Source organism: Thermobia domestica, chromosome 4 (assembly GCF_964235325.1).
Source record: "Thermobia domestica chromosome 4, izTheDome1.hap1.1, whole genome shotgun sequence".
In the NCBI taxonomy this organism is placed as follows: domain Eukaryota; kingdom Metazoa; phylum Arthropoda; class Insecta; order Zygentoma; family Lepismatidae; genus Thermobia; species Thermobia domestica.
In genome coordinates this window covers 259,483,433-259,502,039 of record NC_137457.1, presented here as the reverse complement: position 1 = coordinate 259,502,039, position 18,607 = coordinate 259,483,433, and the positions used below count along the sequence as shown (strand labels likewise).

At 33.6% G+C, this 18,607-nt stretch overlaps 1 protein-coding gene across 3 annotated transcripts in view; it reads left to right on the top strand.

Annotated features, from left to right (window-relative positions):
* The window catches only part of LOC145683489 (sialate O-acetylesterase-like), a 104,579-nt gene that overhangs the window by 45,152 nt on the left and 40,820 nt on the right, over positions 1-18,607 (top strand). For all 3 annotated transcript variants that reach the window (XM_081754828.1, XM_081754827.1, XM_081754826.1), the window contains exons 3-5: positions 12,086-12,229; positions 15,256-15,326; positions 17,840-17,929. In XM_081754828.1, coding sequence (XP_081610954.1) covers positions 12,086-12,229; positions 15,256-15,326; positions 17,840-17,929 — 305 coding nt within the window. The remainder of the gene's footprint in view (positions 1-12,085; positions 12,230-15,255; positions 15,327-17,839; positions 17,930-18,607) is intronic.

Genomic DNA, 18,607 nt, shown 5'->3' with positions numbered 1-18,607 from the left:
CGGATCTCGAATGACTAAAGGCAATTGACTCAAGTAGAATAAGTAATACGTTAACCCTCACCACCCACCCTCACTTCGTAAATTAAAGTTGAATTTAAGTATTAGATTAAATGAATGAAAGAACTGTGTTGACTAGAGCACAGAAAGCGAGTAAGGGAATAAATATTGATGTGAATTTATTTGGTGTGAGGACACCAGAAAGACAAAATACTGCTTGTAGTTACGATAAAGTCGCGAGTCTGAAAATTGTTTTGAGTAAAGAACCAGTTTTTAATTTCCCAAGTAGTCCGGTGACGAAATCTGTATCGGAAGACTTTCCTTCAATCATAAATTTAGATTCGAAATTAGTAAATAGTGAAAATAAGAATTTTACTATGGCGTCTAACATTACGTTTTACGCAGATATTAATAAATTGCCTAAATTCGATCTCAAGAACGATAATGACATCGTGTCGTTTTTCGATGAATTCGACGATGCTTGTCAAATGGCAGGCATCGCCGAAAGCAAACGAAAGGAGTTACTGCCCAATATCTTCAAAGGAGTAGGGAGGCAATGGATAAAGTTGTTCCTGAAACGGAGAAACATGGCAGAAATACAGTATAAACAATTGCAGTCTGAAATAGTAGACGAGTTTACGAAATCTAATGTAACTATAGACATTGAAGATAGAATTAAGGAGCGGTTACAGTATGAAGACGAAGCTGTAATTAATTACGTTTATGACATGCTCGTTCTTTGTGAACGACTAGATTCAAAAATGAATGATATCAAGAAGATAGGTATTATAGTTGGAGGTCTACATCCATATTATATGGAAAAGGTCGGAACGCGTGAATATTCAAGCTTAGACAAATTCGTGGAGGATTTACAAAAGATAGAAAAGAATAAGTGTAAAATAGCAAAGCGTGTGAAAAAGGAATCCGGCAAAGTTACAATTAAAGATCTTGTAAAGAAAATTAGAGAGCAGGTAGAAGATGAGGAGAGCGGATCTGATTCAGATCATGTGGTTGTAAGAAAACATAAAGAAGAAAGTAAGATTAAACAGGAATCTCCGAGTATTACACAAATCGCGGAATTAGAAAAGAAAATAGACAAATTACAGTTAGCATTGTCGGCAAAAACACAAGACGACGAGAAACAAGAGAATAACGCGAGAAAACAAGGGAAAAATCAGTATTATAGGAATAATAAGCAGAATAGAGGTGGTTATCGAAATAATTACCGTGGAAATGGAAATAGAAATAAGAATTGGCATAGTAATAGTGATAGGAATCAAAACAACAATAGAGGTAATAACCGTTATTACAGTAAGCGTGGTAATCGAGGAAATTTTTGGAGAAACAATAGAGGACGTGGTCAGCAAGGAAACTGGCAAGGGAATTGTCAGAATTCGTGTTGTCACCAGTCGTATAATTTCGAAAACCCGAATCAGCAGAGATTTGTGCAAGTGGTACCAGCACAAGTAAATGGTACTACTTATTATCAAACACCAGGCTCGAGTACTTTAAACGGAACACATCTGTAAATGGGAGAGGCGCATTTACAGGCAATCGAAATGTCCGAATAAGAGAAATAATTGCCTCAGTGAATTTAGATAACAACATGGTATATTTACCATTAGAAATAGATGATAGAAAGATCAAAGCGTTACTCGATAGTGGGTCGCAAATTTCAATTATAAACGAGAAATTAGTGCCACCGAGTGCAAAAATAATCCCACAACAAACTAAGATCAAAGGGATCACGCAGAACACGCTGGTAATTAACAAATTAGCCATAATTAAGTTCAAAATTTTAAATCAAACGTTTCATCAGGCTTTTAGAATAATAAAAGACTTCCCATATCAAATGTTGATTGGGAATGACTTTTTGCAAACACAAAATTGTAGAATTGATTATGGAACTAGTAAAATTATTGTTCAAAGATTTGGGAAACCAATTAAACATTGTCGAAACGATCAGGGAACCAGAACAGTTTCTGATAATGTTGCAATTAGCATTAAATCAAGTTTAAAGCCAAAATGGGTTCTTGGTCATAGGGTGAAGTTGTTACCAAGAACTAGGACAACTGTCGAGGTTAACCTAGTTAATTCTTGGGAGAACAATGAATTTCTATTAGAGCCAGATAAGCTATTAGAGTCTCAATATAACATATTTGTACCTAGAGTAATTTTGTCGAATGAAAATAAGTGTTTAGAAGTTATCAATCCGTCAAATAAGACGATCATGTTGACAAAAAATTTAAAAATTGGAGATGCGGAAGCATGCATGAATGAATCGGAATTAAGAAAAGAAGGATTATCAGAGGATGAAATTGAAGAGGTGTTAGAGGCGAGAAAAAACTACGATAAATCACGGTTAAAATTTGGCAATAATACTAAACCAGAAATCAGAAAGAAATTAGAGAAATTGTGCTACGATTACGCAGATGTTTTTGCGTGGCGAGAAAACGAATTAGGAAAAGTCAAGGGAGTAGAACACAAGATAGAGTTGGAAACGGAAGTTCCGTTTCGACGTCAACAATATCCAATACCGATAGCAATGAAGGATAAGGTTAAAGAACAGATAAACATTTTACTCGAACAAAACATCATCGAGGAAAGTAATAGCTCGTATAACTCACCTATGTTGTTCGTAAAGAAGCCAAACGGATCGATTAGGGCCTGTTTGGACTGTAGAATGCTGAATCGGCATGTACGGTTCCATTCCGTGGCGTTGCCGCCTATCCATCAAATTCTTACAAGTATGGGTGGTCACAAATACTTTAGTGTGTTGGACATTAAGAGTGCCTATCATACGGTATCAATTTCTAAGGATTCTAGGAAGTATACTGCATTCAATATCCCTGGCGTAGGAGCGTATCAATACTCTAAGCTCCCAATGGGTTACATTCAGTCGCCCGCTATATATACAAAAATCATGGCAATGACATTAGCTAACGTTCATCCGGAGGCGGTGTCATTTTACATGGATGATATATTTATATATTTAAATAATCAGGAGAAAATGGTATCTGTGTTACACTCAGTTTTTCAAAGGTTAAGGAAATATGGGTTAAAGTTATCAGTAGAGAAATGTCACTTCATGGAAGAGAAGGTAATGGCTTTAGGTCACATTGTGAGCGAAGCTGGTTACGAAATCAGTCCTAAAGTGATTCAAGCAATAAAAGCTTGTAAGCCACCTACAAGCGCGAAAGAGTTGAAATCATTCCTTGGTTTGACTAATTATGTGAGGAAATTTTGTAAAAACTACGCGGAAATGACATCTAATTTTCAACAATTATTAAGGAAAAACCATAAATTTGTGTGGACGGAAGAACACCAACTTAGTTTTGAAAAACTAAAAGAATCGTTGATGAGTGCACCTTTATTGGCACCTTTCCGTGAAGAGTTGGAAACTAGAGTGTATACGGATGCATCTACAAAATCAATAGGGGCTGTACTAATGCAGAAACAATTGAATGGAGAGTGGACACCTATAGCGTATTATAGTAGAGTATTGAGACCAAACGAAACACGAAGACATATAGTGGAACTAGAAATTTTGGCCGTGGTTAGTGCTTTCAAAGCATTTAACTATTATTTGTACAATAAAGAATTTGAGCTATACACTGATTGCAGGTGTATAAAATACCTTCAAACAACGCCAAAATTATCGCCGAAACTGTTACGGTATAGTCTAGAGATGGCGCAGTACCAGTACACGCCAGTACATTGTCCAGGAGAGAAAAATCCTAGCGATGTATTATCAAGAAACACGAACATCCAACCAACTGATGAAGACATCGATCTAGATGCATTACCAGTCAAGATGGAAGACCTTGAAGTCAACATCACGTTCGACGAAGATGTGAATGTGGCTGAGTTGCAACGGAAAGACCCTTTCTTCGGTTCAATAATGAAGGCTATAGAACATCCGGAAGAAGCAGATGAAAAAGCAGAAAAACAGGCGCGCTGGTATGAAATTAAGGACGGAAAACTTTTCCGAACTCAGAAAATGGCTAATGGGAAGAAATTCCTATTATGCATTCCTTTTTCTTTGAGGGAACAAGTTTTCAAAAACTTGCATTGTTCGATATACGGAGGAGGACATTATTCCTACACCAAGTGTTATAATCGAGCATTGAAATCCATCTATTTCCCAAACATGAAAAGATTTTTTCAAGAGAAGGTCAGCCAGTGTATCAGTTGCCAAATCCAGAAACGTAAAGCTGGTAGGACACCACTGCATCCGCAAACATACCCGAGTTATATGCCATTCCAGCATGTAACTATGGATGAGATTGGGCCATTTAAAAGATCGAAGAATCACAGGAATAAATATGTTATTGTATTTGTTGATAGCGCTACTCGATACGTAATTGCAAGAGCAGTTCCTGCTATAACTTCTGAAATCATAGCAGAAGCAATTTTTGAAGAATTAATTACAAAACATGGCATTCCTGAAATTCTTGCGATGGACCGGCATAGCACACACCGGAGCCGAGTGATGGAAGAGATGGCTGAAAGGTTTGGTATGCGGTTAAATTTTGCCAATACAGATGCCCATTACCAGATTGGAACATCGGAGAGAGCCATCGGGTCAATTCAACAAATTATGAAGCACTATATAGACCGTGAGTTTACAAACTGGGACGAGATCTTACCTTCAATTGTGTTTACCATGAATACACAGATTCATGACGGGACAAAACACTCGCCTTACTATTTGCTTACAGGGCGTGAACCCAGAACGTTCTTGGAACAGGATCTGGACATACCTTGTGAGTATGTGGAAAACGAAGAGCGGATACGAAATGTGAAGGAAGCAAGGAAGGTCGCGTACCACAATTTGCAGAAGCGGTTCAAATCCCAAAAGAAACAAATTGAGAAGAAATTCTCTCAACCAAACTTCGACGTGGGACAAAAAGTTTGGATTCGTGAAATGCCAAGAGCAGGCATTCCAGCTTGTTTTGGTAAGCGATATAACATTCGAGGAGTAATAGTGCAAAAGTTGAATAATAACTCATATAAAGTGAGATACGAGACTAAGAAAGGACAAGAGAAGACAGATTCTGTTGACATAAGACGTTTGAAACCATTTGTAAGTGCAAAGGAGGAAGATTCGGATAGACCAGAAGAAGAATCGGATTTAGACAGTGATGTCTAAATGAAAAAAAAAAAGAACAACGCGTGGGAAAAACCAAAAAGTTTTCAAAAGGACTACATCACGATGAAAAAAAAATATTTTTTTTTGCAACTACGAAAACACGAATAAGTTTTTAGTAAAAGTTTAATTTTTTTTGTTAGGTATCTGCAAACAAGATGTTTTTGTCAGTGAGACAGCGAGGTGGACCGCTGTTTATCAACAAAAGTCCGTGTACCCGAAATCAAAGTAAATGTTGATTTCCATCAAAAAATCCCTTAACTGGCAAAAGTATATTGTTTACAGAGCGTAAAGTGACTAGGAAATTAGAGAATTTTTTTTTAAATTAGAGAGATATCTAGTAAATATATTTGAATTGGTAAAATAATCCAAGGTACACATACAAAGTAAAATAAATAAATGAAAACATAACAGGGATTGTCGTCCATTGGGTTTATCGACGTATAATTTAATCCATAATAAACAATTGTCTCAGTCTATTGATAAGTTAAGTAAGCATGAGAATGTATTAACTAATGAAATTAAAAATCTAAAAGAATCATTTAATAATGAGATAACAGTAGTCCACGGGATAGTCGTAAAAGTACAACAGGTGTTGCAAGATTTTAAAAATAAAATTCAGGAGCTATACTGTTATTTACATCAATCCCAACGCAGGATAATGGCAAACTTGTTTGTTCATCTTGTACAGGAGAGAGTAAATAAAATAGTAAATAGCATTTTAAATAATGAGTTAACATATCATATATTATCTAATGCTGATGTTAAAAAGTTAATTAATTTTCATGATGTTTTGAAAAATACTATTTATAGGTCAGACATTGGAATGTTTTACCAAATGTCTAGCGTATATCTAGTAAAATACCATTACGAAGATAATAATGTTGACTTAATAATAAAGACTCCGATAATATATGATACTAGCATTTCAATAATGTATGACGTTACATCAATGGGCTACTTAATAAATAACACAAGAATATTTTATCAATTACCAGAAGCAGTCTATTTGGCTGAAGGTAAATTTCACTCATTGGATAAAAGTAAATGCGAATTTAAAAGTTTTCTATATTTTTGCGAGAGCATAACTATGGACCATGAATCGAAATGTTTGAATAATATTATTTTAAATAAATCTCTAGGAGGATGCCAGCAAAATTCGGAAAAATTTTTGGGGAATGTGATATTCAGATATACACACGCTGGTGTGATGTATTCTTCTATTGAAGAAGCGTACATGACAAAAGTGGGTGTACAACAAGAAGTTACTTCAACAAAACTTGATCAAACCAAAGCTAAATCAAATTTCATAAACTATGATAAATTTGATAATATAATAATTGGAGAGCTGGTCATTCCATCTAAACGGATAATTCAGATTCAAAATAAACACATTGAATTGATCGGTAATTGGACTGAGAGACAAATAAATTTCACCTTGCATACGCAAGAGCTAAATAGTTTAACTGAAAAATTGTTAAAATTGAAAGTCGATACTTCGATCCCAGAACTACATTTAAAAACAGACTATATCATGTATGTAATTTTTGGAGTAATAATATCATTAATTTTGACAACAATATTGTTATTAGTACTGTATTGTAAGCTGTATAGAGCAATACGGAAGTATAAAATTCAAAATCAGGAATAATAATAATAATAATAATAATAATAATAATAATAATAATAATAATAATAATAATAATCATAATAATAATAATAATCAGAAAGTAATAATAAAGTAAGCGTAGTATGTAAATGAATATCGTATGTGCCTTGGGTTATAAAAAAAAAAAAGTTTTTACATTTATGGATATGGAGAAGAATGGAGTTTATTTTTGAAAAAAAAAATATCTAAGTTGCAATAAAACCTGAAAAGGAATATCGAATTAACATTTAAAACAATTGGTAATATGTAGACATACTTACCTACAGCATGAGGTAGTTGTGAGTTGAAAGCTTTTGGTTGTCATCCTAGATAAAACTAGGATTGGTCTAGTTGAGTCGGTGAAAACGATTAAATCGTTGAAAATATAAAATGGTTACGTAGAACTAGTACGACAAAACTCTTTGTTTTTGGTAGAAAAGAAGCAATAGAAAATAAGCATAGATAATAGATCATCGTAGACAAGCATAGATAAAAGCATGTAAATAGATAATAGCTAAGTTAAATAACATCAGAATATTAGTGAAATCAGTAGCTTCAAGCTATAGAAAACAAAAGCGAAAAGAAGAAAATAGAAAAGTTGTCTATTAGTAAAGCTAGATAAATAGACAAATCATAGATAAAGTAGATACTAGTGTTATAAACTAGTTCAAGTAAGCTTACAAATCTACAATAATAAGTCGTTAAAAGTACGGAAAAGTACGAAAAAGTCGTTGAAAAGAAGTAAATAGTTTTAATAGAAAAGTAGGAAAATCATAGATAAGACACGAGAAATAGTCGCAAATAGAATACAATCATAATGCATCATATCAATAATCAACGTTAAGTTGTATGAAAACACATTATTTTTATCAAAATTCATTTTCTAAATTCACGTTTTTTTTAAATGAGAGAGGAATTATTGATTCATTATTATTATCAAATGATCAATTGGTATATAGATTATTTGTATTATAATAAGTTATTGTATTTAGGTTATGAGTATCTTTGATATTCATGAGAGTACTGTACTCCGTTGAGTAGTTTTCTGTTTACTACTTACGAGACGATTGCATCCTGGCGAGGCTCTGTGCGCTCATGCAGCAGAGAGCGGTTGCTAAGGGGCGTGGTTTACGAGAAGATGGCCGCCAGCGTAGCAACAAGTCCCACCCACGGGAGACTAGCTACTTGTATTCACAATGATTTTGATGCGTTATGAATGAATTCTAAGGACAGAGAGTGTTGGAATGTTAAAATAAGATAGATTAAACATCAATAAAGATAACTGTACCTACAAACAACGTTAAAACTAGTAATAAAGTGTATTTAAGAGCTGAAATATGCACGAAAATGTAGGATTTTACGACTTTAAAAAAAAAAAAACAATAACAGCGTCAAACGAATGAAAATGTAACAAGGATAGCAGTTTTGTATCCGAATAGGTTACATAGTGATTAGAACACTATTCATTATTTAGAATATGCATCGATTATGCATTTTAGAGAAAATAATGAACGATTAATGAACATTAACATTAGGCCTATGCTGAAATTATGAATATATTGTTCAGAAGAGAGTCATAGACCGCGGTATAGTTATATAAGTTTTTAAGAAAATAAAAACACGATTTCACACTTAGTTATATATTTACAGGTATTATGGAAAAGAAGTTTACCGTAATGGCTATTGCTTTAACATCGTTAATAACCTTAGTACTAGCAACGTCTATAATTATCACTTATTTAATTATTAAATTACGTAGATTTAGTAGAAAGAAAAAACAGGAAGGAAGAGTAGAGGATAAAAGAGTAGATGACGATATTAGTAACGTAGAAAACTGCGGATTATTTCCAATCTATGCAGAAATAAATAAAAACCACACTAAAAGCACACTATTTGCACAAAACACAAAGCAGATCACTATCTTGAGCAGAAAAAGGAACCACAAGGTAACTTAAACATTGTTGGTATGCACTGCACCAAAACCAAAGAGGGATGTAACACAAATCACGAATTATCCGGTTTTGAAGCAGAAAAAACGGATCAACATTTGGTCACAAACTTGAAACACGAAAAACTATACATGCGTCCTTGCGACATTTTGGTCCTGTGAACATTTTGCCGAAATTTTCACGAACAATGCGGAGCACGTATTCAAAGTTAACTTTATACATCGAAGCAACGCGGCAAACAGGATAAGACGTGGAAGTTTGTCCAAGTTCAGTGTCAAAAACGTTTGCTGACTTAACATTTTGCGGAAGGAAGTGTATCAAGAGTTGCTAACTCTATAGATAGCAAACTTACCATAAGTGAAGTGAATAATATTTTTAAATTTTGTTTTTGTGTTTCAAAATCATGCAGCGATAGGAGACGTTGTTCATTAGTGTATTAGTGGTTTACAACAACAAATCTAGTGTATAATGAAGTGCATTATTTTTATGGAAAGCATCAGTGATATGGTCACTGGTATTAGTGGAAACTATGCAGAGTCAATAAACACTGAGTTGAACTTTGCGACTAACTTCAGTGGAAAGTTTTCAAGAACGAGAACGGAAAAGTATATATATGAGCAATTCCGAGCACAGGAAATGCAACACAACTTCAAGTAGTTATATATGTAACTCAATAGATGGCAGGAGCTCATACTCTGATGAGGACTCTTGAAAAGTATTTTTTTTAAAACGAAAACAATGATTGTAAATAAATAATGTTTTGATGATTTCTTTCGAATGTGAAAAATGAATATAAAGATATATACAGGGTGATGGTTGAATATATATGATTATTTTATGTAATATATTTAATTAGTTTTCGGTCAATTTCAAGGAAGAAATTGAGTCGAGAACGGAGTTCTCTTATTTTAAAGGAGGGGCATGTTGAGGCATGTCATTGATTTTATTTAAAAAGATATTATTTTGGTAAAGGAAAGTATATTTAATAAAATTGAATGTTAAGAAACTAAGTGTTATCACGTAACGTAAACACGTGTGTGTGTTTATGTGTTGACATCAATGTTGTGTGTATGTAATGAATGTTCTACGGCTAGACGCTTGGTCGTCAATTCGTAAGATATTGTAATTTGTATTTGTAATGTTTTGAATTGTCATCAGATCGTCACATTGTAACATTGACACACTTTGACTGTGATATAATCGTTGAGTTCGCAGAAATTTGTAAGTCTGAGAATTTGATCACGATGTAATTCGGGTGAAACCAACGTTTTACCAATAGCTGAGATATACAGAAAGTCGACGAGAATGAATTCCAAGATGTCTGGAATCTTCGTATAAAACCTTATAGTTGTTAGAGATGAGGAGGATTCGAGGATCAGTCTCGAGGGAGCAGTCTTCGAGCATTTGTCTCAGAGTTGAGTCTAAGAGATCATCGTACGTCTAGTAGTCACATAGTTGCTCATGTCACAGGAGTCACTTCTCTGTGATTCTACGTTCAGTATTAGATCAGGAGATCTAATAGTTCAGCAGACCATTATAGTAGATAATGGTACACAATAGTCGACCATTCTAGACTATTGGCAGCAATACAGAGATCGTCCAGAACATCGATAGCAGTTCCAGTCATCAGCTGTATAAAGGTACGTGTATCTCAGCTATGTTTGAGTTCATCGTGGTTAACTTCCTAGCTGCTTAAAGATTTGTGATCTTGCGATTATATTCAGTCGACGATCAATCACAATAATACACAAGCTAAATGAAAATACAAAGTTTTAGTTCAAAGTCATTTAATGTGGTTTCTTTCCGTCATCCTGTACCTACTCATTCTAGATGGTGAGTAGCAGCGATCTTCGACCGTCATTTTACATTTCATCCCCATGCTATATAGGCACGACGGTGGAAGGTTGTTAATATATATATATATATATATATATATATATATATATATATATATATATATATATATATATATATATATATAAACTATGAAAGACTTCTTGGTCCTGTTGCGTGGGAAGAAAAATAGTTTCAACTGAAGAAAGAAGTTATTGAGTCTCAGAATAAAGTATAAATCGAAAAATAATTAGGACTACGAAATATACAGGGCGTCCACAAAATATACTTCTGTAACGTGGTGACGGTTATAAGAACAATACGAAACGCGACAACTAGGAGAAAAAGAGAAAAATCGATTGTTTGGAGATATGGTCCCCTCTCAATGCCGTGGTTATGTGAGATCCCTACTATTCAAACTAGGATACGAAAGTATTATTTGTATCCCATTCAAATACCTTCAACGAGAATTAAACTTGGTATTATGATCATTAGCCACTTGGTCATGAAGGGGCACAAAAGAAATAAATGTTGTTCGTCTCAACCTAACTACTGCTACAGTACTATTACTGATACAACTTCAATATTATTATTATTATTAGCAGAATATCGTTTTTCGCACGACGAGAGTATGTTTCATTTTGGACATAAAGTGGTGAATTTGGATTTAAACAGCATCGAAAGTGTCATTGTTCGTCTCAGCGACCCCGAAAACTATGGATTCAGCACTAATATAGGTCATTCGATCATTTTCATATATCTAACTCTTCCTCCTTTCTCCAAGTCGCGGGACTGAATTTGGAATTAAACGGCATCGAAAGTGTGATTGATCATCTCAGCAACCCCAAAAATTGTGGGTGCGGTACTAATATAAGTCACTTTTAAATATATCTCCCTCCTTCTGTCCTAAGTTGCACCATCAAAGTGAGATGATAAAAAACTATCCCAGACCCGAACCTCATCTTTGAAAATTTGTTCGAGATTGGTCGAGTGGTTCAAGAGCTATTAAGTCACAAACATAGTTACTTTCATTTTTATTTATATAGATTATCGTTCTCCTCTCCACCTCTAAGTATTCCCTAGTTCCTTTATAATGAAAACTGAGAACGTAAAGGATACCAAAACAGTGTGTTGATAACATCAAATCCATGAATGCCGAAATCATGAAAGAGTTTAACCTTTATTCCCACACACAAACCTTGGGCCTTCACGCCCAGTTGCAAAATGTAGGCGGACTTTATATTTTACTAATTACATCAATATCAATATAGAATTTCATTATCATATCTTTTCCCACGTATATTAAACCTTACATGTCTATAGATTCATATGTACGACGGTTTGAGACAACTCGAATTTTAGACTTACTCCAGTCGTTTTTATTTTTTCAACTTTGTAAACAATCTTGACATCATGAATACTCACATAAACCATATTGTGTTTACTTGATTGTGCACGTAATTAATTTGCTTTGAGCATTAATTGATGGTTTCCAATGTCTTGTTTCAGCTACTTTCAGCTTTGCTTCCTACTACGAAAATGGAATGGTATTACAGAGGGCTCCTAAACCAGCCAACATCTGGGGTTATGGAAATCCTGGATCAACTGTATCTCTGAGTGTTGATGGAGAAAACTACGAAGGCCAAGTTAACGGTAAGTCTAGCAAACAGGTTTTCCACAAAATGATAGTATATCCCTTTGCTATATATATACAGGGTGGTAGGTAACTCCACCGACAAACTTTGGGAGGCAATTCCTTATACGAAATGAAAGAAAAAAGTTTGAATAAACATGGACCGAAAAATGCCTCCTTTTAGAGCTATGATCCATTGAAAATTCGAAAAATCATTTTTTAAAACTCCCTAACTTAGCAACTATAGGACCTATTCCAAGCGGTTTAAGGAATTACAGAGGAACTCATATGTTCTCTATCTAAATATCCATGTTTTACCCTCTTCCGTTATCGGTGAAAGGAACTGTAAAAAGGAAGTTGAAGTATAGGAATACTCCTTTAAGTACTAGTGGTGCGTTCGTTTCGCTGGTACGGGTGACTTCTGAAACATCGATATTTAGATAGAGCGTATACCAGTTCCTGTATAATTCCTTAAACCGCTTGGGATAGGTCCTATAGTTTCTAAGTTAGGGAGTTTTGAAAAATGATTTTTCTAATTTTCAATGGATCATAACTCTGAAAGGAGGCACTTTTCGGCCTATGTTTATTAGAACTTTTTTCTTTCATTTCGTATAAGGAATCGCCTCCCAAAGTTAGTCGGTGGAGTTACCTACCACCCTGTATATATATTGTGGCTTTTCCTAGCCTAATGGTTTTCAACTGTTTTGCAATGATCTACATGTTTGTGTTGAGTAGCCGTGTGAAATAGGATTAATGTGGTCATAATTGTTTGGATAATGTCCCTACATCTATTTGAATAGTAGAATTATTATGTCTTGCCACTTATTAGAAAATTTATTATTACCCAATTATTCGGGTACGATCATCGAAATGAATTAAATAGTTCCGAAGTTAGAAGAGGGAAGAGCGGGTATTCTTCAAAAAGAAAAGGGTAATCAACTGTCTTCCGTAAAATGACGATTCACTAATTAAAATTGGAAGATTGATTTTCAATGGGATATGTAGATTTCTTGTTCTGCTTTCGTTTCAAAGCGATTCATTGCGTCACCCATCCTCCTTAAAATGGATACCTAGGTAAACCTACGGTGGGCAATCGGAGCTTGGTGTTAAATAGATAACTCCCTGTAGGTTGTGGGGTAAAGAAAATACGAAGTCTTACTTCTATATCGTTTCCCGGGCACTTGCCCTCTCTGAATTAGAAACATATATATATATATATATATATATATATATATATATATATATATATATATATATATGCTGTATTTTGAAATCAGCAAGTTTGGTAATGCATTGTGCATTTTTTATATTAGAATAAACTTTTAAGTTTAACAACCTTTATTAATTTAATACTGTAGAGAAACATTTCTTTAAATTCATATGTTCATATGTAACACAAATATTTTCAATAGTTCCGAATATTTTTTACTCTCTGACGACTGCGTGCTTTATAGATGCACAGGGAAGTCAGCTGTTATTTCGAGAGTATACAGCATGTCAATTTTTTTATTGCCTCTGTGGATTATACCGAGTACCTAAATAATAGAACAAAACACATGCTATATTCTCGCCATAAATTTTAGACGTACAATGTACCCTGACATTTGGTATTAATGTCCTCATTTGTTTGAGATATAGTTATCTCTCAACTCCCAACTATATGCAACCATAGTTATCTCTCAACTCAACTATTATATTCCACTATATTTATCAACACGGCTTTTTACGTAATAGATCTACTTCGACAAACTTATCAATTTTAACAAATTTTATAGCAACATAATTAGATATAAGCTTTCAAGTAGATGTCGTTTATAGTGATTTTAGCAAGGCATTTGACATCGTTGAAAGCATCACTGAATTTTTCGACACAGCAATGGGGTTTCTTGTGTCATACTTGTCAATGAAAACAATATGTTTCATACATAGAATTTGTAACTAAAAAGATCAATACTCTATAGGGAGTTCCTCAAGGTTCTAATGTATGTCCCTGTTGTTTCTCCTTGTTATTAATGATATTACTCTGTGTATTAGAACTCATCAAGTTCTTCTTTTAGCCGACGATCTCAAATTATACTCCAAAGTAAGTTCAATTGATGATTACGTGGAACTTCAACAGGCTCTAGAGAGAGTTTAAATAGGTGTGATAAAAATAAATTAGTCTTGAATGTATCCAAATGTAAATCTGTATCTTTTACGAGGGAAGAAAATGCAATTAACTTTATCTATACAATAAGTAAACTAGACTTCCTTCTCTACCCCAATAACTATCAAAAACCTAGGAGTTATATTTGATAGTAAATTAACCTTTGCTCAACACATTGCCGGTAGTGCATATAAAAACCTAGGTTTAATTTATAGGATAGGACAGGATTTCTACAAAGAATCAACATTTACACGGTTATATTTTTCGTATGTGAGGTCAAAATTAGAATACTGTTGTACTGTTTGGACACCAAATGTCACTAAATACTCAGATGCAATAGAAAATATGAAGTTTAAATTCTTAAAAATACTTGCATACAAGAAAACCGGTTTCTACCCAAAGTATGTTCCCTATGAAGACCTAGTAACCAATTTTAGTTTTCAAACATTAGGAAAAAGGAGATGTGTTTTTGATTTGTTGTTCTTACATAAAATATTAAATGGTAAAATTGATTGTCCACAATTAGTTGCAGAAATATTAGTTGCATTCTATTGTAGAAAAACAAGAACTAACATATTACATAAGTCTCCTTTGTGAAGAATGTGTGCTTCATATAACGAGATGATTAGATTTCATGTAGTAGATGTATTTAGTATAGCCGAAAGTTCAAAACAATTGTCAGGCAGTAACTTCTGCCTAATTAAACGAAGTATATTTGTGTATATATAATAATGTATGTATAATAGTGTGTTAGAAAATTATGTACACGACACTACAACTGGGCATTAAGACTGTTGTGTTCTCCTTATTAAATAATCTAAACTTTTTATGATGTGAAATCTAAAACATCAACCCAATCCCTGTATGTTAACTTTATTGTGTATATTTGTTGTGTTACAGACAATGGTCGATGGAGCATAGAATTGCAGCCACACAACGCTGGTGGACCTTATAACATTACTGCCACACAGGTAAGTTCTGAAACAGTACTCCTATTAATAATATTTGTAAATAGTGTCAAAAAATTACATAAATTACACAACAGGTATTAACAGGTCTTCACAATTAAAGCATTATTTGATATGATATCAATCTACAATTACAATAATTCGAATACACTTTTCATTAGCATCGATTTTGAAGATATAGCTCTATTGCTTCAGATTTTGCACCGTTTGTGGTGGTTTCGTCGGTCAATTAATACTAGATGAAGTCGATTTACTGGTGAAGTTTTACACTGTTCTTAAAAGTGGACTAGAATCAATACTCAACTGTAACCTAAATAGTAACGCATGGATACAGGCTTCCCTTCCAGTTAATTCTCAATGTCTTGGTATTCCTTGGACAATCGATTTGGCGTATCCTGCATTTTCAGCGTCTTCTATGGATCCCGGCATACGATTGAAATACTTCTCAATCAAGGAAATGAGCCTCTCAAAGAATCTGATATCTAAGACTGCTTATCTGGCTGGTCTAACCTAATTGGTTTAAGTTCTCGTGAAATAACTGGCCGAAGTTCCCAATCAGTTTGGGACAACCCAATCATCAATAATCGTCACTCAGTGTTACTACAAGAAGCATACAGCAAGAGGACAATGTCAGATTCTCGCCTACTCATTTCCAATCTCAGGTGCTTGGATATATGCATTACCTTCACACAACCTAGGACTGCAACTTTCAAACGAAGGTTTTCGTATTGTAGTTGGACTTCACCTAGGGGTGGACTTCACACAACTGCTCTACATGTGGTGCTTCAGTCAAACAGAAGGGTCTACAAGGTCTCTCTTTCATAAGTAGCTCCGGAAAACATGTTAGACATTTGAACTTGAATGACATTATCTGGAGAGCACTTACATCGGCGGAAGTTTCATCTATTCGTGAACCTACGGGATGTAACGGATCTAACGGCAAAAGGCCAGATGGTATGACGATGGTATCATGGAAGAGGGGGAATATTCTTCTCTGGGATTTCACCTACTCTGGCACATTCGCGCCATTCAACCTTACTCTTTCTTCATCACGAAAAGGAGCTATTGAAGCCCGCAGAAAATGCGAGAAAAGAAGAAAATATAAAGAACTACTCGATAACTACATGTTCGTGACCGTAGCCATTGAATCGAGCGTACTTGGGGCCTCGAAGTTCTCAATTTCATCAAAGAAGTAGGCCAACGTATTGCACACGTTATTGGTGACAAACGGGCTACTTTTTGTTTTTTGTTTTTTGTTTTTTGATACAACGCATCAGCATAGCAGTTCAGCGAGGTAATGTGGCTTCCATTTCAGGTACTCTGCTTCCTGGCAAATTATTAGAAGAGGTTTCCCTTTCCATAACTAACTGTGCAGAAGTTGCTGTTTTCTCATATAATTTTTCTTTCTATGTTTCCTACGCACCATCTTTTTATCTTTTTCTACCTTCTCTGTTTTTCTTCCATATGTTCCACAATTACCACATGATTTTGCATATAGGGAGATATAAAGTAACTAGAGATGAAATTGAATTAACAAAAAATGAGCTCAGTCTACAAAAGTAGAGAAACCAGCGATAAAAACTAATTTGCTGACCATATATTGCTCAATCAAATCAATCTAAAGACTTCATGATCTGTTAAGGTGATGAGTTATCTAAATTTTATCAAAATGATTAGTTACCTACATTTTCTGATTTTATTGAATGTTTTAAAATTAGTTCTATGCCTTAGTATGTCTCCAGATAAATATAATCTGTGTTTTAAAAATTACTCATCAAAGTTTATGATAGCCAAATGTATCTAAAAACTTTTGTACGTTCCTAAAATTAATAATCTTTTTAAATACACATATTGTTTGTCACTAGAATCAAACTAGATTAATGCGTTTAAATGTAAACTTTATTATTATATTATCTTTGCAAACTAGACATATAACATATATTTGTTTTAAATTTTATCTTTTATATTTTTACAAGTTCAATGAACTTAGCACATTTGGTATGTAATTTATTGCTTAAATGTACAATTTATATATATAAAAAGTAAATTGCTTTAAGAGACATTGAAATATTTTAGATAAATCAAACAAACAGATTTCATACTAGTAAACTTGCACTAACACTCACGAAACTGCTTGAATGAATATCATTATAAAGTGTTAAAGATCTTGAAAGATTATTTAACAAAATATATAGTTCATAGTTATTTCATTGATTTGGTAAAAAGCTCAGAAGTGTAATTCATAGAATAATTTACAGTGATGATCATATAATGATGGAGTAATATGTTATTAATCATCAACGTCAGCACCAGATAATGAAGTTCTAAAGGCCTAGAAAATTGTAAAAGAAGTAACAAATTCTATTTTATAAGACGTGATAGGCCATAGCCATAAAAATACATAAACGTTTGCTCTTCTTTCATATTCATAAGCAAAATTATAGTGTATATTTATTCTTTTAGGACTCACTAGTTAGATTCTACTAATATCTTCTTCACTTTGTCTCTTATTTTAGGATGGTCAATCTATTCAACTTCAAAATGTTCTTTTCGGTGAGGTATGGCTGTGCAGTGGACAAAGCAATATGCAAATGGCAATGAATCAAGTATGTATTAACACTAAAACAAACATGAAAATTATTATATCACAACTACACTAACAGTAGAGTTAACTAACACTCTGTTAATAATATCATTCATCTATTACTGTTCTCTTGCCATCGTTATCAGTATCATTTTCCTATCTGCTTTATCCTACAATCATTGATACTGTTATTCTACCTGCATCAGTATTATCATTCTCTGACCTTCATTAATAATATTCTTCTTGTATTCACATGCTTATATCATTTTCCTATCCTAGTATTATTATTATTATGCCTTCATTGATAAAATCATTTTCCCATTTATATTCCTATTATCAATCTCTCACGTTCATTAATACTATTATTCTTCTATCTTCGTTAGTATTATCATTCGCTTACCTTCATTACAAGTATCATTCTCTTAATTACATTAATATTATCATTCTCTTACCTTGATTAATAGTACCATTCTTTTATCTACACCAGTATTATCATTCTCTTACTTTCATTAATCATATTATTCTATCCACATTAGTACATCATTCCCCTATCCACATTAGTATTATCATTCTCTTACCTTGATTAATAGTATCATTCTCCTATCTACATCAGTATTATTATTCTCTTTCATTAATCATATTATTCTATCCACATTAGTACATCATTCCCCTATCCACATTAGTATTATCATTCTCTTTC